The sequence below is a fragment of the Dromaius novaehollandiae genome, chromosome 2 (genome assembly GCF_036370855.1).
Source record: "Dromaius novaehollandiae isolate bDroNov1 chromosome 2, bDroNov1.hap1, whole genome shotgun sequence".
NCBI lineage: Eukaryota > Metazoa > Chordata > Aves > Casuariiformes > Dromaiidae > Dromaius > Dromaius novaehollandiae.
The window spans coordinates 136,531,324-136,558,484 of NC_088099.1; the positions used below are offsets into that span (position 1 = coordinate 136,531,324).

The 27,161-nt window shown below is 35.6% G+C and overlaps 1 protein-coding gene across 6 annotated transcripts in view; it reads left to right on the forward strand.

The window, feature by feature from the left end:
- Nucleotides 1–27,161, forward strand: part of RB1CC1 (RB1 inducible coiled-coil 1) — an 82,175-nt gene that overhangs the window by 44,463 nt on the left and 10,551 nt on the right. For all 6 annotated transcript variants that reach the window (XM_064507545.1, XM_064507544.1, XM_064507548.1 and 3 more), the window contains 9 exons: nt 2,231–2,417; nt 2,498–2,579; nt 3,413–3,474; nt 4,458–4,561; nt 6,871–6,997; nt 14,575–16,490; nt 20,937–21,096; nt 23,152–23,260; nt 23,371–23,611. In XM_064507545.1, the coding sequence (XP_064363615.1) occupies nt 2,231–2,417; nt 2,498–2,579; nt 3,413–3,474; nt 4,458–4,561; nt 6,871–6,997; nt 14,575–16,490; nt 20,937–21,096; nt 23,152–23,260; nt 23,371–23,611 (2,988 nt within the window). The remainder of the gene's footprint in view (nt 1–2,230; nt 2,418–2,497; nt 2,580–3,412; nt 3,475–4,457; nt 4,562–6,870; nt 6,998–14,574; nt 16,491–20,936; nt 21,097–23,151; nt 23,261–23,370; nt 23,612–27,161) is intronic.

The window sequence follows — 27,161 nt, forward strand, 5'->3', positions numbered from 1 at the left end:
AGTGTGAAACGAAACATTACTTAAACAGAAACTTCTCCTACAGTTTTGACACTCTTCACATCAGTAAAACAATATCCAGGAGCCTACATCTCCCTTCCTCCCCACATCAGTCTCTCAAGCTGTCAATCTTATTTAAAATTTGACTGGCAATTTTATTGATGTTTTCAAAAGAACATATAATGAGCAGAAGTAAAATGCTGTTCAATGCCTTGTGATCGTATGAAAGCAGAAAAACCTGTCAGTAGTTTCTGGCTTGCTTACAGTTCATGAAGAATAGTTATATCCAGCAAAAATGAAAATGACGGCTAGCAAAAATGATTTTTTTTGCAAGTAAGCCTCATTTTTGTATGACATGGATGGTAATAGATAGTTTGTATCACTCAATTGGAAATACAGGGTTTTTTTCCCCCCATTACTGTACCTAATCCTTAAGCTTTAGTTAATTTGCCATGTCAGATGCATGGAAAAACTTAGAAGAGAGGTTGTTAATTTCCCGGAAGAAATACTGTTTATCCTAGCAGCTAATAATTAGGCCACATTGTGACCTATTAAATGCTGGATAACTGCAGAGTAGAATTTCTGTCTCCTTGAAAAGTTTACAGTTTATATAGACAAGACAGGTACAAGGTACAGAAAGAAGCAGAATCAGCAATGCGCTAGCAACAAAGATCCTGTTATAAATTAAGTTATGGCTAGGTAAATCAGAATGCAAATTTTTTTCAACTGCCCATGCATATGCTTTTATCTAAAAAGATAACTTTTCGTGTGCCATTTTTCACTGTAACAAGTACTTGTTGATAGTATGTAGCAGCTAGTTTGTCATAAATTTGCACTTTCACTTATTATGTGTTAAACTATTTGTCTAGCTATATGCTTAATTCCAGAATTATTAGAGGGAAATGTTTACATCCCTTTGGAAAAAATAAGCTTGTGAGGCATGGAGAGTAAAGCCAAAGAGGGTAGATCCGAAGAGAAGAATAAAGCATAGATTAAAAAATCGCTGTATTCTGGGTCAAACCAAAGGTTCTTGTCACCTGTCTTCAGTAGCAGCTAGTAGCAAATGACCATAGATATAACAATAAGGAAAGGACATAAGGATATTTCTCCATGAGAATATTTGCACATAGCTTAGTTTATCTGATCAAGAAGCAGTCCTCATGTTTAATTGCTGTTGGAGGGTTTTTTTTCCTATGAATTAGTTCAACTTTTTTTTTTTTTAAATCCACATAAATTCCTGGCTTTTATAACAGTAGGTTTCTACAGTTTAACTGTATGTTAAGTGGAAAAAGTACTTTTTGTATTTGAATATTCCACTTGTTAGCTTCATGTAATGCCCTCTTTTTATTTCTTACTATTTGTTACTGTGAGATAAAATTAACAGTGCATGTGTTTGTCTTGTACTCTCCGTGTTGGGATGTGTTCCTGGTTGCTTAATGATGTTTGTATATATTATTTCACTTTTACTCCACTTCTGTCGATAAAAACACTTTTTATTACTTTAGGGATATAGCTGCATCTTACAACTTCTTTGGCAGCAAATCTTCTATAATTTTTCTGCTCAAACACACTGGTCTATCCCCTTTTAAGTAGTTGTCCTGTGATGTAATTATCTTGGTATCTGTGTTTTAAGTTAATGTAATGATCAAGGAAAAACTACCTGTATTTTAACAAGACCATTGAAGATAGGATTATACAAAATGGGAATTTGTGTTACAGGGACTGTTATTTGTAGTGAGGGAGTAAATGGTGACAACTTAATCTTATTTTTTTCTTTTGTCTTCTGGTTTCTTTGATAGTAACCTCACCTTTAATAATTCTTCTTGCTAGTGCTTTTCAGTAAGTATTTTTAAGACTTAAAAAGAAACAATAGTGTCTTCTGTGCTCTTGACATACCACCTTTTTTTAATCTGTATATGGAGAAGGTTGCAATATCATGCCACCCAAGGTTATATATGCTAAGAGCATTACTTGTTAAAAACAAAACTTAACTCATATGGTGGTAACTTTCATTTCTGAGCACTAAGTAGTCTTCCTTCTAGGAGGAATTAAGAGGGAACTGTAAGGGAACTTCTGAATTCTGAATACTTAACATTTCCAAATAGCCTGTTGTTGTCCCATGTAAAACGATGTCGTTGTTCAGGTGATTCAGACATGTTGCTAATCTTGGTGGAAATTTAAATATAGAAGAGATGTAAGTTGTTATCTTCTAATGTGTAACCTACTTCTATAGGTGGTGTTGTTTTGTAATGCTTCATGCTGACCAAGATGGAGAGAAACTACAAGCTTTGCTTCGTCTTGTAACAGAGCTCTTAGAAAGGGTCAAGGTTGTAGAGGCTCTCAGTACTGTTCCTCAAATGTACTGTCTGGCTGTTGTTGAGGTTGTAAGGAGAAAAATGTTCATAAAACACTACAGGGAGGTAAGTAAGAAACTTTTTGAGACCAAACCTTTATCAGTGTATAAACTAGTAACTAAATATGTATGTTTTGCCTTCTATAGTGGGCAGGAGCTTTAATAAAAGATGGGAAACATTTATATGAAGCTGAAAAGGCAAAAAGGGAATCTTTTGGTAAACTGTTCAGTAAGTATTTTCTGTTCTGTAAAGTCAGTAATAACTATGGTTTTTTGTTTCTGTAGTTAAAATACCTATATTATACTGTTTTTTGCCCCTTTAAATAGGGAACACCCACGGCATGCCAAATGGTGCTACTATGAACAATATTTTTTCTAAGTCATGTTGTCATCAAATTAATAAGCTTTCTCTGTATCATTTATACCAAATGCTGTGAAAGCTCTGAGTTTAGTGCTTGTGGTAGGTAAGATTTCAAAGTTATTGCATTGAGTGCAGTTTCTGTTTGAATATGTTCTGTGACCTTTACTATTCTCTAAGCAACACTTTTGAAAGTGTTATTGAATATTTGAGTACTGGCACAGTTTCCTGTGTACTTCTTCAAAACAAAAAAAGAGCTGTGTCTGAAAAGCTGATCAGAGGTTAAAAATAAAATAAAGCCTGAAGTTGCTGATAAATATCTTTTTTCTTTCTCTAAAGTCAACAACGTATGTTCCAAATGAATTACTAAAATAAGAGAATTGAGCAAAAGAGTATCAGAAGACATTGGAAAGGAGATGAACAAAACTGTAAAGAAGAAAATTTGAAAACAATTGTCTCTTTGTGATGGAGGTGAACATTATCAAAAAGGAGGCTTGAATGGGCAGAAAAGTTCTTTCACAGTCTTTTTTTGGTTGAAGTTCTGTGGTCACTTGCAAATTTTTTTGTAGTCAAGAATGACTTGCTTAGTAATGCTCTCAAATTTAGTCTAGCTGTTTAACTGCAGTAGCTCAATTGTTTTCCATTGAGGCATTGTTTGAATGTTGCATTTATTTCCTCTAAATAACTGATTTTTCTTTGCACAGGGAAGTCTTTTTTAAGGAATCGTTTGTTTAGAGGACTTGACTCCTGGCCTCCATCCTTTTGCGTATGTACTCAATATCTTTTTATGTTCTTTATTGCTTTTTATAAAATGTAGTTTCATAAATTAAAAACTAAGCTTAATTCAAGCTGTATGCTGTCATGCTGCTCTGGCACAGGTAAAACAGCTAGGAGCTAGAATTCTTTGCTATGTAAAGTGACCTTTATTAACATTGGTTCATAATTTGCAGTGTGGTAAGAGGAAATGCCAACTTGATGCTGCTGTTTAATGAGGAGTCTGTAGTATAGAACAAAAAAAACCTATTAAATCACAGGAAACAGAGGCCAGGAGGGATAATCCAAATGTCTAATCTGTAAAATTAATTAAGTAGTAAAAGGAAGTAAAAGGTTTCCATGTTTTCCTGTAATCACTGGATGAGTGAAATGGAGTTTTCATCTCTATTGTCTGATGCGAGTGGCAGATAACAGTTGAAGTATAACTGTAATCAAGCATTGCATATTAACTTTGATTTGACACAGTTTGGTTAAATCAAGTAGCATCTCTCTCCTTGATTCTGATATGGCCATCTCGCTTTGCCTGCCTTGTTTAACCTCTTCAGGTTCTCCTTTGTAGCATTTTTTTGAAAAGATTTGTGGAAAAAAAGAATGCTATTGTTTCAGTATTTTAACTACTGACATTTGTTTTTAGAATTTTAGATACTAGACTAAATACTTAGCTGATTATTTATGAGCACACTAAAAGCTTCAGTCCCATCTCTTATCTCCTAACGCACTGTTTATGTCTAGGAAGCTTAGTAATGAGGAGGAAGTACTGCTGCCAGAGGCATTATGGACAGACTTAATGACTAAAAATATGAATGGATTTTTTTATTAAGGAGGCGAGGTCGGAGTAAATTCCTTTAAAAGGAGAAAGATCAGAGTTTAACTGCAACTTCTGTTTAATGAAAAGTTCTTTTTTTAAATCCTTCCTTGGTCATCTTGATATTACTTTGCTTTACAACTACGTGCAAATTATTTTCTTTTATACAGACACGAAAACCTCGCAGGTTTGATAGTGAGCTTCCAGATATCTCATTAAATGACTTGCAGTTTCTGCAGTCCTTTTGTCCTTCAGAAGTACAACCATTACTCAGGTAAATCACCTTTTTAACTTTGTGTGGTATGGAAGTTGCTTCCCTTTCTGTCCAGCTTCTGCCCCTTCAACCCCCTCAACCCCATTCATTGTGCATAAGAAAGTGACAAAGATATTTCTGAAGTGATGATACCATAAGCAATGGTCTTCACTGACTTTCTGCAGATGCTCATGGTACCTTTGTGCTTCATGTACTCAAGATCAGACTATTTGAACACATATTCCCTCTGTATTCTGAATTGAGATGTAAAGCATGTTGGACATTCCTCTGAACAGCCTCCCAGCTAAAACCAAAAAATCTTGTCAGTTTTAGACTGAAATGAACTCTCGCTGTGTTTCTTTGTCAGATCAGAATAATGTTAATGGTATTCTGAGGCAAATAAAATAAATCTATTTAGCCCAATGTGATATCATAGAGAACTCCTGTATTCAATTATTGCTCCCCCTTTGTCAGACCTATGCTACTGAGAGATGTATTCTCTAAATGTCATTGCTGTCTAGGGGAATTCATCACTTCAAGTAAAAGCTTTATTTGCATGTTTCTTACCTCGTATGATGAGATAGGCATGCACAGGTAGGGAGGAAAGCTACAGTTTCATCTCACAGGCAATTTAGTTGACAGTTTCTGTTCTAGGACTTGGAGACGTCTTTCTGGGAAAGCTGTCAGAGTGAACTTCCAAACTCTTACGTCTTCAACCTGTAGAAATCAGAAATGTCAAACAAGATAAACAGCAAGAAACATGAGGGAGCAAGGTCCTGTCTAGGAGGAAAACTTTCCACCTGTTTCAGCACTATCAGGTGCCACTTGAATCCATTGCTCTTCAGCTAGAAGGGACCTGCAGTTAGATTTGATCAGATTCCACTTCGTAGCCCCAGGGCTGCAAAGAATAAATCTGAAAGAAGATGCTCCACCATCAGCTTTCAGATTTGCCAGCTGTATCAGCCTGATGCCTGTTGTTGCTACACAATGCGGGAGTTGAATTCATTGTTCACCTCTATTTTGTACTGGCATTCTGTTTTTGATTTCAGAATTGCTGGCAATCCTTTTGGTATTATGGCTGCTGGCATTAACAATAAGTACAGTGAATTTAGTTTGCAGGACAGGGATTTAGCATGGATCGTGATGATACAGGTGACGTACCCTGCTCAGTTTCTCTTGTTAAGCTCTTAGTCTTGCTCCTCAGTGATTTTGCAGTTAAAATGCAAGCTGTTACGCCATATTGCTGAAGTCTGCTGGATTTACAGGAATGCGAGAAGCTTACAACCTTTTATAGGCAAGTTCTGACTGAATTCAGGGATAATTTTGCCTTGCTATTGTCAGAAGAAACTGGTCATAATGTAGTTACATCTCTTTCCACTTGATGGCAATAGAGGTGGGATTATGTCATATGCATTCTGGTTTCTGTGCTCAGGATTACATTTGGAAGTGTTGATGATGATGGTGGACTTCCAACTGCAGTGGGCAGAGCTGCCAAGCACCTTGATAAACGCTGACCTGAAGACCAAACTTTAGAGCAGTGCTCTCTCTTTGGTATTTTCATCTAATAACTAGAAAGGAAGCTCAACAATCAGCAGACTAACAGTCTGAAGCCCAGTGCTGAGTCCTTTCCTATCAGCACTTGATTTCTTGAGCTGCAAAGTTAATGATGCTTCTACTCACCTACAGTGCTTCAGTCTTCACAGCTTCTCAGTTTAAGCAATTATTAAGACCGTAATTCTAAAAAAATGCACTAGATGCCACTTGCTTTATTTTTTAGAATTGCAAAATACAGTGAATTATCTGTTTTCATTATACTGTAAATCTAAATGAAATCCTGATTTATCTGTGGAGTTATTCTAGACAAATTTAAAAGTCTGGAAATACAGGCGCTCAAGAAAATTAAATGCTGCTTTTCTAGAGGTTTATAAAATTTACCATTGAAGGATTGTTATGCAACACTTGCATTGCAATCACAGCGGATTAATCTTTCTTTTAATTTAGAGTACCTATTATTAAAATAGAATAATAGAGAATTAATAGCTACTCCAAAAGAGAAGCTGAACTGGTGAAAATCCAGGAGAAAAGAATCAAGTCATTAGTGAACATAAGTGCTTCAATTACAGATTTAATTGCTAGAAATTCTCTTCTGTTAGTGTTATTTTAACTCTAGGTAATACCAGAAAATATTTTTCTTAGAAGGAAAGACTCCTAGATATTACTTTACACAATGAGAGGCTTACTCTTGATGGAATATACACCGAGCAGTTTAATGTATTTGAGTATTGGGTATTATAATGTTGGAAAAAAAATAATCCTATGCTGTCTTTAAGGGTTCCAATACTTTGTGACTTTGAACCTCTTCACCAGCATGTACATGCTCTACATAACCTGGTAAAAGCAGCACAGAGTTTGGATGAAATGTCACAAACCATTACAGACCTGCTGAATGAACAAAAGGTATTTGTTTTTCTTTGCTAAGACTTCAAAGAAGTAGCATACTTTCATAACACTGTTTTAACAGCCTCTTCAGAAAAAAAAACTTCTTTTTCAAAATGTATGGATTGATTTAATGATCTCAACTGCATGGTCATGTAGTTTTCTTTCTAATCACATACTAGTAAATATTATGAGAATTTTGAGCTCTTCAAGGAGTAAAGTGAGCCTATTTAGGAAATAGTTAAAGATGTTAAATATCTTCTAAACATTTAATGGATATTAAATTCTACAGAATTTATAGAGTTAATAGGATATGTTCTAGAGAATTTAATAGAGTTTTTCTTTTAATATTTCTTTCTGCTTTTTTTCTTGAGTTTCTATATACAAAATGTGGTGGTTTTGCCTCTGTCACTTTGGTTTGTATTTAATGAGGTTGCTTGTTACTTCTGTTCATGTTAGTGATTGCTTCCAAAGTCCTTCTGGCACGAGCAGTTAATTCAGGGCCTTGTTTGGTTGTCCACATTAATCTTAAAATTGATGTGTCAGCTACTACTTTCTTGCAGTCCTGTGAGGTTTTTTTGTTTGAAATGAATGCAGTCTTTTTCTTTCTGTATAGGGGAACAGTTGTCAAAAAATCTCTTCCTTACAGTTTCACTCTACCTTTCACACAGACTCTTTCCCATGGAAACTCTGTTCCTGTCAGTCACTTTCAGTTGCTTCTGTATGGTCTATCCCTAACTTTCATAATATACCAAACAGCCCTTTTAGCTTCTATAGCCTGTCAGTTCTGACTGTAGCCTGTCCCAGCAAAACCCCAGGTGATGCTAGCAATGCTTAAGCTTTTATGTGAAGCTGGCTGTTTCAAACTGTGGCTTCTTTAGCAGTTTTACTGTAGGAAAAAAGGTGCAATCTTTATGGGACTCCATTTGGTCACATCTGAGTGATCAGATGTGTTTTGATGCTGACTAAAACACACATTCTGTGACTGTCCTTACATTGAGCTTTTACTAGTCCCAGCTGAATTTAATGTTTATACTTTGAATAAAATATTCAATCCAAGGGAAAAAGTAATTTTGAGAACACAAGCGTTTCTATATGCTTGTTTGTGGAGTGTCTTTCTGTAGGAATGTTTTCACAATGTTAATTCAGATCAGTTTTCCTCCTGTTGAGACCTTCTTGGAACCTCTATTTTGTGTGGGTTTTTTTGTTTTTTGTTTTTTGTTTTTTTTAGCCAGTTCAACTGCGAACTCATGAGGAAAATCCATTGTTTCTGCAGTCTGCTCCTTTTGCCAGGAGAGGACATTCCCCATTCAGTTTTATAATTCAAATTGGCTAGGAGCAGAGGAGTAGAAGTCATTGACTCTCGTCCACTGCTACATCACACAGTCATGTTATGTAATGTAATCTTGTGTATAGATGTTAAATTCTGTTTAAACAGAATTTTTTAACCACCATTACAGTAATTTCTTTTTGGAATGCATCTGTGATCTTTCCTGTCTGTTTGGAAGCAACCAGCCTGCTACTCAGTTGTCTTTATGAATAACTTCAGATTTGTCTTGGATATTGATTCCAACTACATTTTAGAACACAGTGTCTCAGTACTATATAGGATCTGTCAAAAGGTTAAAATATCCTTCTCCTCTTTCCCATGGTGCCATTTTATTTTATATCTTTGAGTTGTTACTTATTTCTATTTTTAATTTGTTCTCAAGGTATGGGCCTGTTCAATTTTGAGTTAGAGCATCTTGGACCATCATTTTCTGAGTTGGAGGTGGACTTCCTTCTACACGTTGTAGCAGTCCATTGTTCCAATGTCCACCGGAACACCACCTGCTGTTCAGGAGTGAATCCTGTTTTGTAATATAAGCAGGAAGTACTGAAGCAATTTTTCTACATCCTTATTGAACTTTATTCAAGTGGTATCATAATACTGTCTACGTAAATGATACTACTACGATGATTGAAAGATTTTAATGTGTTGTGGGAATGCTGTATTCCAGCATCGCTGTTTACTAATTCTTTTCCTGTATATATTGAATCCTCACTTTGAAAAAGTATTAACTGCTACAGATAAGCTGGAATATAGTTGGTGACTTTGTGACATCTTTATAGTTGGTGACTCTGTGACATCATCTTATTTATTACCTTCTTGTAGTAACTTGTGGTGGGCTTGTCTAGTACAGTCTCTCTCCTGGATTTTAAAAACAGCTGTTGTGATAGAAGCTTAACTTGGAGCATTTTTTAAACTTTTTTTTTAAGGTAGAGTGTTTCCATGAAACAACACAGAGGCTTTCAGAGCTCACCTTCACTTACTCATCTCTTATTATAGCTACGTTTGGATGAGATTCCTCTGTCTCTTTTTTCCTATTGCTTATTGCATATGAAAAATATCAAGTAAGATTCAGCTATCTAAACCTAAAATATCCCTGAGACTCCAGGTCTTGAAGTAACTTCTGGCTGCTGCCCTTCTTTTTTTGTTTTTTTGTGGAAGAGCTATTCCAGCCTTTAAAAACTTGACAGCTTCGTACTTCCAAATTGTTTGATCTATTTTCTATAGATTAAGTGCCTTGTCATTGCAAGAGAATGGAAGTGAAAAACTGCTCTGATTGCTGCTTCCCAAAATAGGGAATGCTGGATATGAAACCTGACATTTTGGGGGATTCAAAGTTTGGATAGCCAAGGTACCGCACAAGTTAGTTTGAAATTTAATTATACCGAATAACAATGGAACAAATAACAGCAAAGGTGTCTTGTTCAGTGTGGGGCTTCACCCATCTTAATGCTCTGAAAGTCCATCTAAAAATTGGTTCAGACTTGGTTATCCAAGAAATCTTTATTGATATCTGGCTGCACAAAAAAGCTACATTTGCCAGGTCAGGAGAATCTCTTCTTTATCCTGTTCTCTCTTGCTGTGCTTTGACCAGTTAGGATTCTTGGCTGATTCCAAAATGTCAAATACTTAGACAGATTTTGATAATTGTGTCTTTCCTTAGAGTAAATTACATTGCACAGAGCTGGGCCACGCACGATGTCAGCTAAAAATGACCATCTCCATATGTCATCTCAGTGATTCATTTGAAATTTTTTGAATCAAGCTAAATAAGTCTGTTGGAAATGTTTTTCTCCTCAAAGATGTTGTTCTTGTTATTACTTGATGAAAGAAATTAGTTGGTCTTCTCTGGGCCATTTTGTTCTATAAACAATCTAGAAGGTATTTTTTAAAATATACTTCTTTTACCCAAGTCTGCCCAGCTTGTCACAGAGTTGGAAGGGAGTGTGCAGGCAGGAAGCCTTGCTTATATAGCTGAATGTTGCTACTGTACCTGCCCAAGGAGGCCCTTCAGCCCCAGCATCTCTTTCCATACTGGTGGCAGGAGAAGCCTGGTTCTCTAGATTGGACTGTGTTGGCATTTCGGCTTCTATGGCAGGGGCAAGCAGGGTGGTGGCAGTTGTTGCGGGGGGTTTTTTGTTTGCTTGGTTGGCTTTTTTAGTTCCTTTGGGCAGGAGAGGAAAGCTGAGGCTGCAGATAAATGAGCTAAGAGCAAGTCAAACGGGAGATGGAGAATTTGGTTCCTCTTGTGGCCATGAAGCTGGCTCATCTAATGTACTGTACTGAGGATGCTAGTAATTTTTTAGTGTCCTCCTAACTCTTTGCTTCAGCTTTCTTGTTCAAAGAACATTAATCATAATATGCTTCCTTATTTGACTTTAGTATTACATCAGAGTAATTAAAGAACAGTAACTTCATTTTTAATTTCTTATTTCTTTGGAATTTGTTTTCCTTTTTAATGCTTTCTGCTTATTCTGTGTGTTTTAGTGGTCTCACAACAAAGCAAATGCTGTGCCCTCTCATTTCCATAATAGAGACAAAGTTTAAGCAGATCAGTGTGGTTGGGTTAAAGGTATCCAGGAGAAAGTTAGTGCTGTAGGAGTGTTGTAAGATGATTAAGGTGTTTTCTCTACTGTTAGGTAATTAACTCATACAATCCTGTGGTATAAAAAGTTTCCCTTGTAAGAGAAGCTGGCTTTTCAAATGAGATTATGAATACCATTTGTTATAGTCGAGTTCGAAATCCAGCGCTGTTCATAATCCTTCAAAGAATTTCCCCATTCCCCAGACTATAAGCTAACCACAGTAACGTAGCTTGGAGAAGGCATGCAAGCCAGCAACATTTCAGAACTTTGGCAATTAATTCTGCTCCCCTCTCTGCCTTCTATTTTTTTCTTGTTTGCTCTTGACTCCTTTTCCTTTGTGATCACAAGAATTACAGAGTCTGATGTAGGCATACGTTGTTGCCTGTAGATTGTAAATAGGTAGGCATGGTAGGCATCAGGTTCTCAGAAAAACAGGCAACAGTAACCAAAGTCTTCCACATAGTTTCAGCTCCTCAAAATGTGAGGTTTTACTCCTCGGTAGGCGGTAATCTAGCTGGAGCCTCAGCTCACAAGAGCCACTGCAGAACTATGAAATTCATTATTGCCCCTAACTGGGAGGGAACCACGATCAGCAGAGTGTTGCAGCACACAGTGATGGTCTTTTTTTCTTTTCATGCTATGCCCTTACTCTCTACCTTCTGATAATATCTTGTAAGGATGCCAAAAACAGGTAACATCTTTCCTTTGTGTGTGGCTGTCTGTATGACTGCCTCATATTCAAAGTCTTTGAAGTGATTTTTTTTATGTGCTTATTGACATCTGCAATGCTATCTTGTATTACCATTAAAGAAAGCTCTGTTTTATCAATATTAAATGTTTGTCATTTAAATCATGTACTTTGAATCCAGGCACTTATCAGTGCATACTGTGCCCTTCAACACTTTCTTTTAAATGTTCTCTTAGACAAATAACAAGCTGAAATTTAACCCAAGGAAACATATTTAAATATGAACTAATACTACCTTTATCAAAAACAGCATTTCTTGTAAGGTTCTTTTCTGTCCCTTACATGCTGTGTTCATTTTCAGTAACTAAAGACAGTATTTTGTATATAGTGAAGAAAAAGTGGCAGTTTTCATCATCAGAGTTCAAAATCACTGTATGACTGACTTCCATAAACAGAGATGCAAAGGCTAATGGAGGTGAGGTATATATGCAGCTCACTATTTGGATGAGTGTCAGAGCTGGAAATAAATTCTTCCTAAATCTCAGTTCAGTATTCTCTTAGTCACGCTATGTCCCCATTAAGAAAACATATATATTAGAGAAGGATAGGATCCCTTTTATGCATAGCAGCAATTTGTGAAAGATTAAGAAAACAAAAGTTAGCTGTTCATACATCAGCAATCTGGTATCTGTCACTTTTATCTGTTGTTTCAGAGTTCTATCCCTGACTGTTTATTGCCCTGCTCCACTAACTATTGTCAGTCTCAAATGAAGTAACTGAGTTCGATGAATAGCAAAAGTTTCTTCCATAAAAATTAATGTACTAGAGGAAAGTAGGGGCCAGAAAACAGGCAAGATCAGAATCGTCATGATTGTCAACTGAAGGAGATTGGTTTTTCAGAACAGATCACCATTCTGAAAGCTCTCCAGCACTTTGAAACTGAACACCTTACGTAATTTATTGCAAATGTTCTGATGAGCCTTCAGGAACAGTTACGTTTTTATGATGGTCAGGTTCTGCAGAGAGATAAGATCAAACAAGTCCTTCAAGGATGAAGGGCAGAAAAACAAGGTAATAGTTGGCCTACAGTCTTAGAGATATCGCATCTGAGATCTTTCAGAACGGTGATCCATTCCAAAAATCCAGCAAATCTTCAGTTTGTGATCCTGATGGTCCTGCTTCTGCCTCTCCGTCTTTGTCATAGATACTCCTTTTATGCATTTAAACTGTGTGTATTTCACTGTTATTTTCTTGGGAAAAATGCTTTGCTGTCCATCCTATTATAAGTTGCTAGGGGTAGAAAGTGAGGTTGTACATGGCTTTTTATTTCAACTTTCAACTGGGATATGTTCTGCACTTGCTAAAGTTTAAGGCTTACATTTTTTTCCTAGGATTCTGCAGATTCTAGTAATGTTAGCATTACGGATTTGCTATTCCCTGTTGTACTTGATAGTTAATAACAAGATACTGCAGGTTGACTGTTCCTAGTTCTGGTAGATGTGAAGATAGTAAAGGAAGAAGACTTTAATTGCCACTTCAATTCTTCTGGCAAACAAAGCTGCAAGTGGTAAACTTATGTTTGATCTATCAGAAAGGGAAGATGTGATAATCTATAACTAAAGTGTAATCTATAGATAATGTAAGTTAAACTGGTTTTCAGTAGTATTCAGAAAGTTTGAGAAGCTTTTAAAATTAATCTCAGTAAGGTCTTACAATCTGTGTAAATAGCCTGTGTTTTGTAGTTTTCGAACTTTGGTGCTTTTCTGAATTTCAGGTGCATAAAAATAAATGCATGTAACTTTTGGCCTGCAGTTAAAATGCTAACCATTATAAATCATACTTTAACTGAATTCACTTAATTTATATATTCCATGGCAGTATAGAAGAGCACTTATGTTTCTGACTGCATAAATCTATAGTTTACAGCAGAATGTACAATAAAATCTGAAATCTTGATTTATAGTTCTTGAGTTCTTACTGAACAAGAATTAGTGATAATGAGATTTTAACATGTTATCTCTCCGTCCCAATTAATGAGAAGATTCACGTGAAGAAAGTACGTTTCAGCCTTTTAGAAATGGAAAGGACTGGAGCTGGTCAAAGTTACTTGGGAATAGCTCTGTGAAGATGGAGAGGCTTACAGTAATCTTTGTACTGTTTTACTTACTACTGTTAGTGTCTTAATTTGGATGGTTAATCCAACTCTTAGCCTTTCAGTGCAGAGCAAAGGGCCTGGAGCTACACAACCAGGTTTGACTGTATCTAGCGTTTATACAAAATGACTAAAATTAGGGGAGACAGGAATAGTATGGGGGAGGGCAAATCCACCAAAAATCCTCCTAAATTCTGAAGAATGAGAACATTACTTTTAATTAGAATATGCCCATTGTTCTGCTGTCCATCTCTTTACACTGGCCACACTGCTGTTGATCCCTATTGCTGAGTTATTCTGCACTTCTGAACAGGAAGAACAGTTTACGTGTGTGGTCTTGATATCCATATTAGTAGAAAACAGTTTTGTTGCAGTAAAACTTCTTTTGTAAACTTTCTTTAATATTCATATTAATAGTGACTTCTGAATTACATTGATTTTTAACAACAATATTAAACAGCAGCAGTAAAAAAAATATTTATCAACAGTATTATCAAGAAAAATATTTTAAATAGGCAGTTAGAAAACAAAGGCTGTCTGTTTCTGGCTAGTGGGTTACTTATGTTTCTTTGTCATCTAAATTTACATTTCAATCCTTCACAATATGTAATTTATATGGGATTTTTTACTTAATATTTATATACAGTCCTTTTTATGAAACTTGCTTGAAAATATCTTAATTTCTTCAACTTACTTTTAGTTAAATTTTAGTCTTTCTTATTTTGGACAGTTATGGTTAATAAGGCTGGCCTTTCTAGTTTTGCCTGATAATTTTTGAACAAAATACTAACACTTTTGCCAATCACTTTGTTAAATATTTGTTTCATATTTTACAACTTGCAGGCCTCCAATAGTCAAGCATCGCCACAATCTGCTACTACACCAAGGATGGAAAGTACAACAGGAACCACACTTGCTACCTCTTCTAGAACTCCTCCATCGCTCAGTCTTCAGGGTCCCCTGTGTCCTCCTGTGTGTCCTCCAGCTCCATTAGAGGAATTATCTCCAGACAGCATTGATGCTCATACATTTGATTTTGAAACTATTGCCCATCCAAACTTGGAGCAAGCTCTTAAGCAAGGATCATTAGACTTAGATTCATTGGCAGAAAGTCCAGAATCTGATTTTATGTCAGCAGTGAATGAATTTGTAATAGAGGAAAATCCAATATCTCCTAATATAATAAGTGATCCACAAAGTCCAGAAATGATGGTGGAATCTCTTTATTCTTCAGTTATCAATGCAATAGATAGTAGACGTATGCAAGATACAAGTTCTTGTGTAAAGGACGTTTCAGTAGAAAATGCATCTCTCAGTGTTTGCATGGAGAAGTGCAGGATTATTGCTCAAGATTCAAAGGTACATTTAAGAGGTATAAAAGAAGACCTATGCCACTTTAGAACACTTGTACAAAAAGAACAGTGTGACTTTTCTAATTCTTTAAAATGCACTTCATTAGAAATAGTAAATGTTATTGAGAAAGTAAAACTTTCACTTGAAAAAACACTAAAAGATAAACATCAAAAAGAATTACAATCTTTGAAAAGTGAATATGAAACTAAAATGAATAAATTACTGGAAGATGGTGAAGAAAACAAAAAAAAGATTAAAAAGTTAAAAAGTGACTTATTAGGCCTTGAAGAAGTTCTGCAGAATAAAAATAATGAATTTGCAATGGTGAAAAATGAAAAAGAAGCTGTTGTTTGCCTTCAGAATGAAAAAGATCAGAAATTACTTGAATTGGAATGCCAAATGAAGACGCAAAATTGTGAAATTAAAGAACTTAGGCAGTCACGTGAAATAGTACTTGAAGACTTGAAGAAACTTCATGTTGAAAATGATGAAAAACTACAACTTTTGAGGGCAGAACTCCAGAGTTTAGAGCAAAGGCATTTAAAAGAACTGGAAAATAACCTGCAAGCCAGGCATTTACAGGAATTTGAGAAAGTAATAGGTGAGCATAAGGACTGTTTAGAGAAGTTAAAAAAAGAGAACCAGCACAGACTTGAACAAATGCAGGAATCTCACGCAGCAGTTGTCCAAGAGAAACAACAACAGCTAGAAGAATTAAAACTCAAAGTTTCAGATCTGTCTGATTTGAGATGCAAGCTAGAAGTTGAACTTGCACTGAAAGAGGCAGAAACTGATGAAATGAAGCTGCTTTTGGAAGAAAACAGAAACCAGCAACAAGAGACCTTAAAATCACTGATTGATAAGGAAACAGAAAGCTTAAGAAAGGAGATAGATAAATTAAATAATAAGATACAAGTTAATAATGATGAATATCAAGTGGGCTTATCAGAACTAAGAACTCTAATGACAATTGAAAAAGATCAGTGCATTTCTGAGCTAGTGGACAGACATGAAGAAGAGTTAAAATTGCTTAGAACTGAATTAAGCAAAGTAACGTTTTTGCATCAAAAAACTTCTGAAGCAGAAAAAAGACTTTCAGAGCAAATAACGGAACTACAAAGTAAGTTAGAGTTGGAAGTGAATGCCCTAGAAAAGGCAAAAACAGAAAAAGTGGCTCTCTGTGAGCAGCAGGAAAAATATGAAGCTATTATCCATAAGCTTGAGGAAGAGAGAGAACTGTTAGTATCTAACCAAGAACAAGACAGGCAGTTTCTCATTCAGAAGCTCAATTGTGAAAAAGAGGATGCAGTACAAACTGCTTGTAAAGAGTTTGAATTACAGAGGGAAGCTGCTGAAAAAGGGCTTTTGGAAAAAATACAACAACTTGAGATGCAAGTAAATCAGAGGTACTGTAAGAATTAAGTTGCTGTGTTTTCATAGTAATCTAAAAATAATTAATCTGGTATATTCATGATACAATATTCAGTAAGTAAAATTTCTATATATTTGTAATAGTACTCATCAGTTTTGATTTTTATAAGTTTCAAGCAATTTCACTTTTATAGGTAGTGATATTTCTGTGTCTACAGTTAATCTCAAAGATCATAAATGTCTTACGCAATATTACTTTGGACACTAATAAAGGTTTTATAAAATTTCGGTCTTGTAATGTTACACCGAAGGAGTCTTTCCACAGTAATATGTTGCTCTAAATTCAAGTTTAGCCTTTTTCCTGTCCCATCCTTTGCTCTGGCACTAGCACTTGTGTGAGCACACAGTAGCTACCTTTTAGGCTGGTAACTTTATTATACTGGCTAACCATAATTCATGTGAGTGCTAATGCTGACATGAAAAAAGCCTGGGGGAATATATGACCAGCTGAGAATTGTATGATGGCAGCTTGCACTTAGAGTGACTTTAGCTGCCATGGGTTTACATTTCAGAATCTTTGGTTTGAGCTTTGTAATGTTATGCAAAAACACTTGGGCAAAATTGTTTTAAAGAACATCCTAACATCATCCTTTTCCTTTGCTCGTTCAATTTTTGCAGTTTTACTTTTTTCCATTTTAAAAGGAAAATCGTATTTTCTCCTTGCCGTAAAAGCGCAGAATTATTTCTCCTTACTTCTCATATCTTACCTATTTATTAGTTCATAATGCCTATCAGCAGAGTAATTATGGTATTGTGCAATGGAGATATTAGAAATGACTGTTTTGCTCTATGTGTGATTACTGTTTGAACAATATTCTAGCTTGAAATGCCTGAACTTGTCATTACTATTCTTGTAATATTTGGAAACACCAAGGATAGATCTTGTTGGTGCAATACATAAATAAAGTATTTTGTTGTAGGTGTTATGATTTGCCAGATAGTGAAATAAGAAAAGAGCAATAGAGGTGGACGTAAAAGCAGAATAGTGCAGAGCATGAATGCAGATGTAAACTAGCACCTTAAACATTACACTGATACTTAAAAGTTTAAAAAAAAAAAAAGTGAGGGGGAAATTACACAGGCACTCCAACACATGCATCCAATTCAGTTCTGTAATGCAAAGGAGAATTTGAAATATTGACTTCAGTCACATTACTTTACGATTTTGATATGCTAACATACTTAACATATGATATTGTATCAGTGTCTGATGTATTTTCACATGTTAGTGTATGCAAAAAATACTTTGATGTTTTGAGAGTTAGGATCCAGTGATTGGCATATAGTGAAATTAAGACTTTTTTTGGTCTTAAGTTAACAAAATATCCACTTCCCTATTTAACAAAATAAGGTGAAATAAGGAGGGAAAAAATAAATCCATAGCCAGTTTTGTTTTCCTTTTGTTCATATTTATTCACTGTTCTGTAGAAGCTTTAAAACTTTGGCATAGAAGAAAAAGGTGTAGCTATGTGCCCTGGCTTTTTAAAAAGTATTGTCTACATTTGAGTTTGAATAACTCCTGAACACAGCTGTGTGTGTTCCCATACGAACCGGATAAAAACAGATAATGTATTTAAAAGTTATCTGCTTCAGTCTGAGGAAATGTTTTGATTTCTATCAGATAATTTTGATAGTGTGACATTAAAATATGTATTTCTGCTTTCCTCCTAGGGCTGTTCTTAATGCCTTTAATCTGCTGTTAGGCTTGTTTTTCCTAGGAATAAAGAAGTGATGTGGGTTTTACCCAGAGGACATTTATTTGTTATTTGAGTCTGTCTTAATATTCCGGAATTGCTGGCTGTTTGGTTTTTGAGTTCTTAAAACCCCAAGCTGTGTTAGTAGCTCAAGTTGACTCGTTATCCTCCCTCAGTTGTTCTTTAGCAATTGATTTGTAGTGATACAAAACAACTTTTACTTAGCATGTGTCTATGTGCCAGATAAATGTCCTTTACTGAAGAGCAAAGTTATACTAGCCTTCTGGAAGACATTGCCAGGAAGATAAATGGTTACATTTGAATTGAGTGTTGCACTGGAATCAGGAATCTAACTTTTGAATTTATATGAAATCTAACAAAAACTTTTAGAAGCTACAAAGTCTGAACAAAAGTGCTTGTGACCCATGTACTGATACGTGGCAAATAATGTGTTTTGGTTATAAGGTGCCTGTAACTGAAACCATCATGATTAGGAAAGATTATAAAACTACAGAGCGTTTGTAGCTTTTTTTATTTAATCTTTCTTCTGTATGTTGTAGGTACTATCCTCCACAAAATTAACTGAAAAATACAATTTTTGTAATTTTTTCTCTATTAGGCAGCCCTTTTTTGCTGGTTAGTTAAAATATTTATAAGACTTTAAAGAATGTTGTAAGCAGGATAGGAGTCTTGACTGCATTGTGAACTGAATTATTGCCTTGGTATATTCCAGCCTTGGTATCGTCCAGCCATTTCCATCAGACCACAGTCAGTGATGAAGCTTCTCCATAGTGTGTCTGGCCTCTCATAGCTAGGAATAATTTATTAATTGGAATTTATCTGAGGACAAAAACGCTTTCTCAGTGGCATTTAGAGGTATGCCTTGGCTTCTCAGGGCTTGTTTCATTCTCTGCTCATTTTCCTCCTAATTTCTGGAACCTCAAAGCTTGTTTTGCAAGTCGATACACTTCAGTCTCTTTTCAGGGATTTTATATTTACAGTTTCTCACAGGCTTTTTGAGTGCTTAGCTATTGCATCATACGCTATATGACCATGTGGCAAAACGGTGATAGTATAGCTAAATACATCCTTGGTCTTTTTGCAGTAGAGTGCTTTCTTGCAAATGGAACCCCAAAGACTGAAGAAATCTGTTCTTGGTATCTAGAAAAGACGCACACACACAAAAAAATAGGTATTGTCACTACTGCCATAGTAGTTGAGACCTTTGCAGAATAAATAGGTAAACCCAATACCTGATGTAGCTAAGAGGTTTAAAAACTAGTAGTGTATGTTGGCATGCTTTACAGAAGAACATACTTTCCTAGGGTATTGTTTTGCAAGCAATTAGTAGTCCAGTAAGGCCACTTGCAAGCAAATGATACCTACTTTGGTTTAGTGCAGCTAACAGGCTTGGGGTTAGGCTAATATGTTAGTTTAGTGTTCAGACAATCTGGAGTGATGCAAGAGTGAATTTTTATTACTTGCAAAGTAAGGTGCAGGCATACTCTTATTTGTGCTTTGGTAAATCTATCCTCGACTGTTAAATTGTTAGGAAGAATCGATGGGGGAAATAGCCAAGTATGTTCTGGATTGTATGATAAAGCAAAGACTATAGAAATGGCCCGAACTGGTAGTTTCAAGGATCACCAAACTCCTATCCAGTGTGCAGTTATAGCTATCAGAATCTTGCATTCTCATCCTCCTTTGAATTTCTTCTTTCATATTCTTAATGCTGAATTTTTCTGGTGTCTCTGAAGTTCTATAGTCTTTAGTGTTAACAGGTAAATTTTGCATTATGAAGCAAGAAGAAATCATGGAGCATTTTTAGCTTTAAGAATTGCGCTTGTAGGCATTGGTGTCTTGACACGTGATGCTTTGATTTGGCACAACCTACCTAATATTGTGAGGCAGTACCTCCAGACTGCTTTGACTAGAGAAATCCATTGACTTATATGTACGTAGATGGAGAGTTAGGTTTTGAGGGCTTTTTTTTTTTTTTTTTTTTTTTTTTTTTTTAATAAAAAGTACTTCCAGTGTAGAGAAACAGTAGAAAATTAAAATATTACAGGCTTTAACAATAGTTGTGCAACAAAGGAATTTTTCTATCCCAGTGTTCCATTATGGTGGTTCTTGGTGACCCAAGCCAAAATACAGAAGAGGATAATGCTTTGGGTTCGGTGATGGAAAATATTTGGCTGATGTAAGATCGTCTTTTTCAAGAGCCCTTGATGGTTGTTATCCTTCCTGCCTCAGGGGATGTTGGTGCTTTCCTTTCTTTTTGATAGTTACGACTGTTCTCCAGATTCTGCAGCGCAGTCTTGAGTTTTCCCGTCTGGATTTGTTACCGTCAGATTTACTGCTGAACTGCGTAATCATGAGAGTTCTGGAGGTTTTGCATTTAGAAACACTACGAATTTACAGGGAGTCGACCTGTTATTCTTTTGCTGCTTTTCCTCATATTATGTTAGCGAAGTAAAAACAAGAATTTCCCCTTTGACAAACAAAAATTCAAAATTAGAGCCAGTGTAGCACTGTAGGAAACATGAGTGAGATGCCCGTTATTAAAATGTAGAATTGAAGATTAGCAATACCTTATTTGCAATACAGTATTAATTAAGTAGTCCTGAAAAATATCTCAGAACTAACTTTTGACTTTCGTGTTCATATATTTATGTATAACGGGACTCTGTATATTGCAAATTTAAAGCCTAAACACTTTCCTTTAAGTCCTCCTACTGTATCATCTACTGAATCGAGCTTGGTTGCTGAACTTCAAGAAAAGCTTCAAGAAGAAAAAATGAAGTTTTTGGAGCAACTTGAAGAGCAAGAGAAAAGAAAGAATGAAGAAATGCAAAACATTAGAACATCGCTAACTGCAGAACAGCAGGTAAAGCTGATTCTTTTCATTACTTCTGCTCCTGTAAGAATGATGTACGTTATCTGGAGCTAGAGCATAATACATTAATAGAATCCAAGATTTATTAAAAAAAAAAAAAAAAAAATCTTAGACTGCTCCATTCACACAGATTTAAATGATTTTTTTAGTGTTATTTTGTTGCTTTTGCCTATGTTGTTAAGCTAGTACTGTAAACGTTTATTTGTTGTTTTACTGAACTCCAAAAAGATATTAGTTAAGTATAATTTGAGTTAATGATTTGTATTTCTGGACAACACAGTTTGTTGAAACACTGAATTACTTGGAATGCTACTTTTATTGGCTTTTAAACTTTATTAGCCTGGACAGATGGAGTTTAAGGTTCAAAGCAAATGTTCAGTTTTATTTCTTTATAAACTTAAAAACATCTCTGTGTAGCCATCACTTAAATACCAAATCATATTATACTGGATTAATGGTAATTAATATCTTTATCCACTCATTTCTTCCTTTCAAACCATCTTGAATCTCTGAGATTTCATGGATAAGGGTTCAGTTTGAAAACTTGTTCACTCCAAGTAACAGCTATTATCTACAGCTTTGCATTTAAACAGTAAGAAAGGCTTTTCGGTTTTTAACGCCTCTGCTTCAGCTATAGTAAGGATAAAGAGGCAGTGTAATAATCAGTGATGTTGGTGGATGAGCAATGTGAATTACTTAGCACAGAGAGCAGAAAACTGGACTGTCATAAGGAAAGGAATATTTTTGTAAATCTTGGGCTGCAGACATATTTATACTGAAGTGGCTTTTATGTAGTGAATCTATTAGGAATGTTTTATATGTTATTAACTAACTTTTTTTCTCATTGGAATCTGCCTTAGTATGTCATTTTTCTCATTATCTAATGATATTCTTGAATAGCAGCAGAGCATGGAAAGGAAGGTTCTAAGGTATAAGCAAAAATTTCCAATGAAACAGTAGCAGTCCATGCTGAAAACTTACTGGACTGGCTCTACTGATGATTTAGTATTTGGGGTATTTAACTTCCCCCTTGATGTAGTTTTTGCCTCAGTAGATTTAGAGGTGTTACTGATTCTTACAGTGAATTATGTTAGCTTTGTTGTGCAGGCATTTACCAAAGTCTGCTCTGCAGTATGTAGTATGTGTAGCCTGCCCCAAAGTTTGCAGTTTAAGATTGAGAGATGATAGGCATAGAGCATCTAAAACCAGTCAAGGTCAAAACTGGCTCATAAAATTCACAGAAAAGTGAAATTGTAATTCTATTAAATCTGTTAAGTCTATCATCTATTAAAAAGGGTATTTTAATAGATGTCTGTTAATTTTCATCTATGTGTTCAGTTTGTCCCTTCAGCAGAAGTTTAGGATTAAATGGGATGAAGGCATATGGTTAGCAGAGGAATTCAAAAAGCGGGAAGATGCATCAGAGTGCAGAAGAATATACTAGTCTCCTATGTTAAAGTTACTCAGGCTAATTAGCTTGAATTCCTATATGATTTCTGTATTAATTGTTCAGCAAGAAATTAATGCATGACTTGAAATCTATTTCTAATTCAGATTCTAGTATATTATTCTACAGCATTAATAATGTTATTTTTGTTTAACTTTACATACCTTGGTGCAGTGTGGGTTTGTTTTAATATCCATCTTTGTCCCAATATTAACAGTTTAGTATACCGCATGCAATTGTGGTATGTTGACTGGAATGTGACCCATTGTGTTAAAACAGCTTAACAGTAATGAATATTTTTAATGATGATTTCTTTATAATAGTATTATATGTGTATATTAGGGGGAGAGGGGTAAGGAGAGAGACAGTAGGGATAAAAATAAAACACAGCTGTTACAGAGAATTCTCAAAACAAAGTATCCAGAGCAGCTTTCTCTTTACCAAAGTAGTATGTAAGCTAGTTTACTTCCTGCTGTGTAACTGCAGTTTCGCAAACTGAAATGTGAGATAACCTTTGTACGTTTCTCTTTCTACTGATGTTTTGTATTCCATTTATACTACACATTTCTTGTTTCAATAATACTTCTTTTTGTTTTCAGACAAATTTTAACACTGTTCTGGCAAGAGAAAAAATGAAAAAAGAAAACATAATAAATGATCTTAGTGACAAATTAAAATCACTAACACAACAGCAAGAGAAAGATAAGGGTAAGCAAAGTTCTGAAAAAGTTTCTTTTCTAATAGGACAATTTTATTTACTTTGAGTTGTTGGCACTGCTGTTTTTTGTTTGTTTTTTTAATATTTACTCTTTTCATAGATTTGATTGAAACACTTTCTGAAGATCGAGCTCGTTTACTAGAGGAGAAGAAGAAGCTTGAAGAAGAAGTTAACAAGCTGAGAAGTAGTAACTTTACTCCTTCAGCCTATTTAGCAGCAACTTCAGAAGCTTGTGGAGCCTGTGCACCTGATATTCCCACTGACACAGATAGATTGGTTTCTGACCTTACAGCTGAAGGGAGGATGGACTCCACAATGGAAACCAGCATGATGGCTGTGCAGTAAGTATGGCACATTGCAGTAAAAATACAGAAAGCATACTCTAATTCTTTAGATATATGTACTGTTAAATGTTTTAAAATACAGATGAGATGAGTATGTTTAATACTCCTTACGCCTCTGTTCTTGCTAAAAATATTCTTTTAAATATATATGTGCAATTACAATGCCAAAGTCATTGGGAATGCTTTCTGGTGACTTAGAAGTAGCTGAAGTTAGAGGTGACTCTTGGTCCCGCAATTATAAGATGAAAATGTAAGCCTAAATATATGAAATGTAAATCGAGGGGAAGAAGACCAATTGTAATAGCCTAGGATAAGCTAGTTGTTGCCTGTTATTGGCATATCTCTTTAACAGTGGCTAACTCATATTTAAAAGAAAAAAGTAGACACATAATCTTTACTTGTCTGTGTACATGATTGCTGTAGATGCTAAAAACGAGATGATGAATGGAAAGGGGTGATAGTTATGTTTGATAGGGATTAAGATGAATCCTCTGGATTCAAAACAAGCATGACACTGAGATAGATTAAGTAGCCTTGATGAATTGGTGTTTTTTCTCAATGGAGAGAGAGTGAGTAGGTGTTCATCATCCTTTTATTTATGTAACCTCTCTGAATCAGCACTGTCAGTCATGAGGTGCTTAGTGAGACTTAGTAGAAAATGGTAATGGGGCTAGGACAGAAGACCTCTGCAATGGAAACCCTTTTGTGAGGGGTAACACCCAGGGCAGCAAGCAACACAACCTTCATAACTAAACTTTTCACTGAAAATTTGTTCTTTGGGGACTGTAGCATGTGTTTGGGTCTGGTGGATAATCTGGATATGCAACAGATTTAAATATTATGCAGGTATCCCACTCTTGTAACCAGCAATTGCCTTTTTTCACTGAGGTATGTGGAAGGGGCTAGTTTGTAGATAGCAGTCTGAAGCTAAGCTTGAAATGCAGAAGTGATGCTAGAGAGCAGAGGAACATGCTGGAGCTTTGTCACAGTTACTCACTTCACTCCTGTATTTTGGGTGCCCTGCAGTAGCAGTGTGCATGGGTGTTGGCGGGTGATGCCTTGCACAGTAAACTGTGACACTCCATGTAATGCTAATCGTGATCTGATCTCAGTTACATCACTGTGAGCATGCAATGTGCTCGAGTTTGAACTCTTCTGAGCTTAAAATAATTTTGACTGGTACAAAGCTGTAGGGTGTTCATTCTCAGCCAACCAACCTACTATAGGTACGTTTTCTGCCCCCCTTTTTTTCTCTTTACGTGTTGACTCACATGGAAGTATAAGTCAAGTTCAGAGCCTTGATTCTTGCTTTAGATGTACCTAGTACTGAAGAGGTGCCTGGATAGTAAAGAGTCTCCAGTGCTCCCAGAGAAGGAATTATTGTCCTGCTAAAATTCTGATTTTTTTTTTTCAGTTTTCCGTTCTCTTAACGAATATACAATGCTATGCTTCAAAATTCTATACTAAAATGAGCACGTTCTTTTATATGTACTTTCTGAGTAGAGCAAGACAAAGTATGTGTGATACACATGCATTAAAGTAGCATTTGTTACTAGAAGACACTTGGCTATTATCCTGCTCAGTGCAATAGGAGAATCCATTCAGAATAGATTACAGGTAGCGAATTCAGAAAAGAGATAGTCAGAGTTTTGTCCAAGGCATTTCAATTGGGATTTTTTTTGCTCCAGAGAAACTAGAAAAATTTTTAAATCCTTCATATGCATGTTTCTGCTGTAGTAGCCTAAGAAAATTGAAATAGTCAACATTTATTTTTAATAATTCGTGAGAGCTGTTCTTTATGCTAATATTTTCAACCTTCTGGGAGCACCTGTTGCATTTCTTTTATTTCATTATATATTAGGTGTTCTTGTTTTAAGACCCTCTTCTATCATGGCATGTAAGGAAACTTTGAGTTTGAATTGCAAGATACTTCTGAATACTAGTAATCATATGAAATGTTTTATTTTATGCTTTTATATACTTGCAGTAATTTTCTGGTAGTTTTTAAACCATAAATTATAACTGCTTTGTCAGATATCCTTTCCTCACTTAATTCCCCCTAGAGTATTAAGACTTTCTAATTCATCTGGTAACTTCATGAATTCTGTAGGCTGGGTCATATTATCCTGAATGAACAGCAAGCCCACTTTGTTCTAGTTTCTTCAGTGCAGTGAGGCACTTTGGGGAAGACAGATCTTGTAATCTTACTTAGAAGAAGAAAGAGAAAAGAGAGTTCATATGCTCTTATTTTCCTCTTATATCTGAGACTTCTTAAAATAGCTGTCTAATTTAGGATTCAGAACTGGCAGTCCTGTACAGTGTAACATTTTTGTTAGTTTGAATGAGAGAGAGGCTTGGAATCCCAGATTAACTCCGTTACACTTCTAATATGACTAAAGGGGATTTTAGCTTCCTGAGAACACTTGAAGAAATTGGCTGCATCTTTGACCCACCCAATCCCACATGCAAATTTTTATTGCGTGCTGAAAGGAAAGCAGAATAATTGACTGTAGACTCCTGGTTGCTATGCCTTTACCTCAGATCTTCTTGGAAGATGATTAAGCAATTGCAGCCTATGCATTTTCTCGCAAAAACAAATGCAGAGGTGTTAGATATTCTTACAGTCACTTTAATCAATGCTCCTCACAACTGATGCTGCCTAATGCAGAATAATTTATCCAGTGCACTGAATAACCTTATGGAAGCAAGGATGAAACAAAACAATCTCTGCTCACCAAGCGGAACTTGCACTGATAATCAATAAAGCACTGAAATAACTTTCCTTCTAATGACAGGGTATTTCCCACAGTAATCATTCTAGTCGTAGACCCTCAAGGGAAGCCTACAATAAGTAGACTTTTTAGTTCACAGGCTTGTCATCTAAATTTTGACTCTGTAGTAGAAATTAGGTAGTAAATAGGCAGCTTGCTTTATTACAGGTTTCTTTTGATATCTTCCTGTTACATGAGAGCTAATCAGCCTTTTAACTGAAGTGAAGGAATGATTAGCACGGTTTAATTATAATCAGTTCTGCTTTGCATTTTGTTTGGATTTAGAGTATGTCTTGTCAGACTTGAATGGACTGAATGCAAAGATTTGTCCATTTTTTCAAACCATAGCAAGTTGAACTGCAGAATATATTGCATCTTCCCTATTAACCTGCCTTTCAAAATAGAATCTAATTGTTTTGGGAATTACTCTGTTCTTAGGAAATTTCTAATCGGGGTAATGTTAGCATTATCTTACCATGTCCCGGTTCTCAGTCTATCTCAAAGATACATAGAGACAATTAATAAGGCAATATTCACATTGATCTCTGGCAGAGTCCCAGCACACAGAGCACTTAAATGACAAAGATTAGGAAAAAAATGTTGTAGAGGTGAACCACAGTATCTGGAGTTAGCTGCTAAAGGATTTGGAGCTGTGTTTTTCATCCTAATGTTTTGAAAATATTGCAAAATATGCAGAAATGGGCCTGTGTAACTTCATAACCTGTTTATCAATGACTGAAAATTGACCTCTTCCAACAAAGGAACTCTTTGGTAAA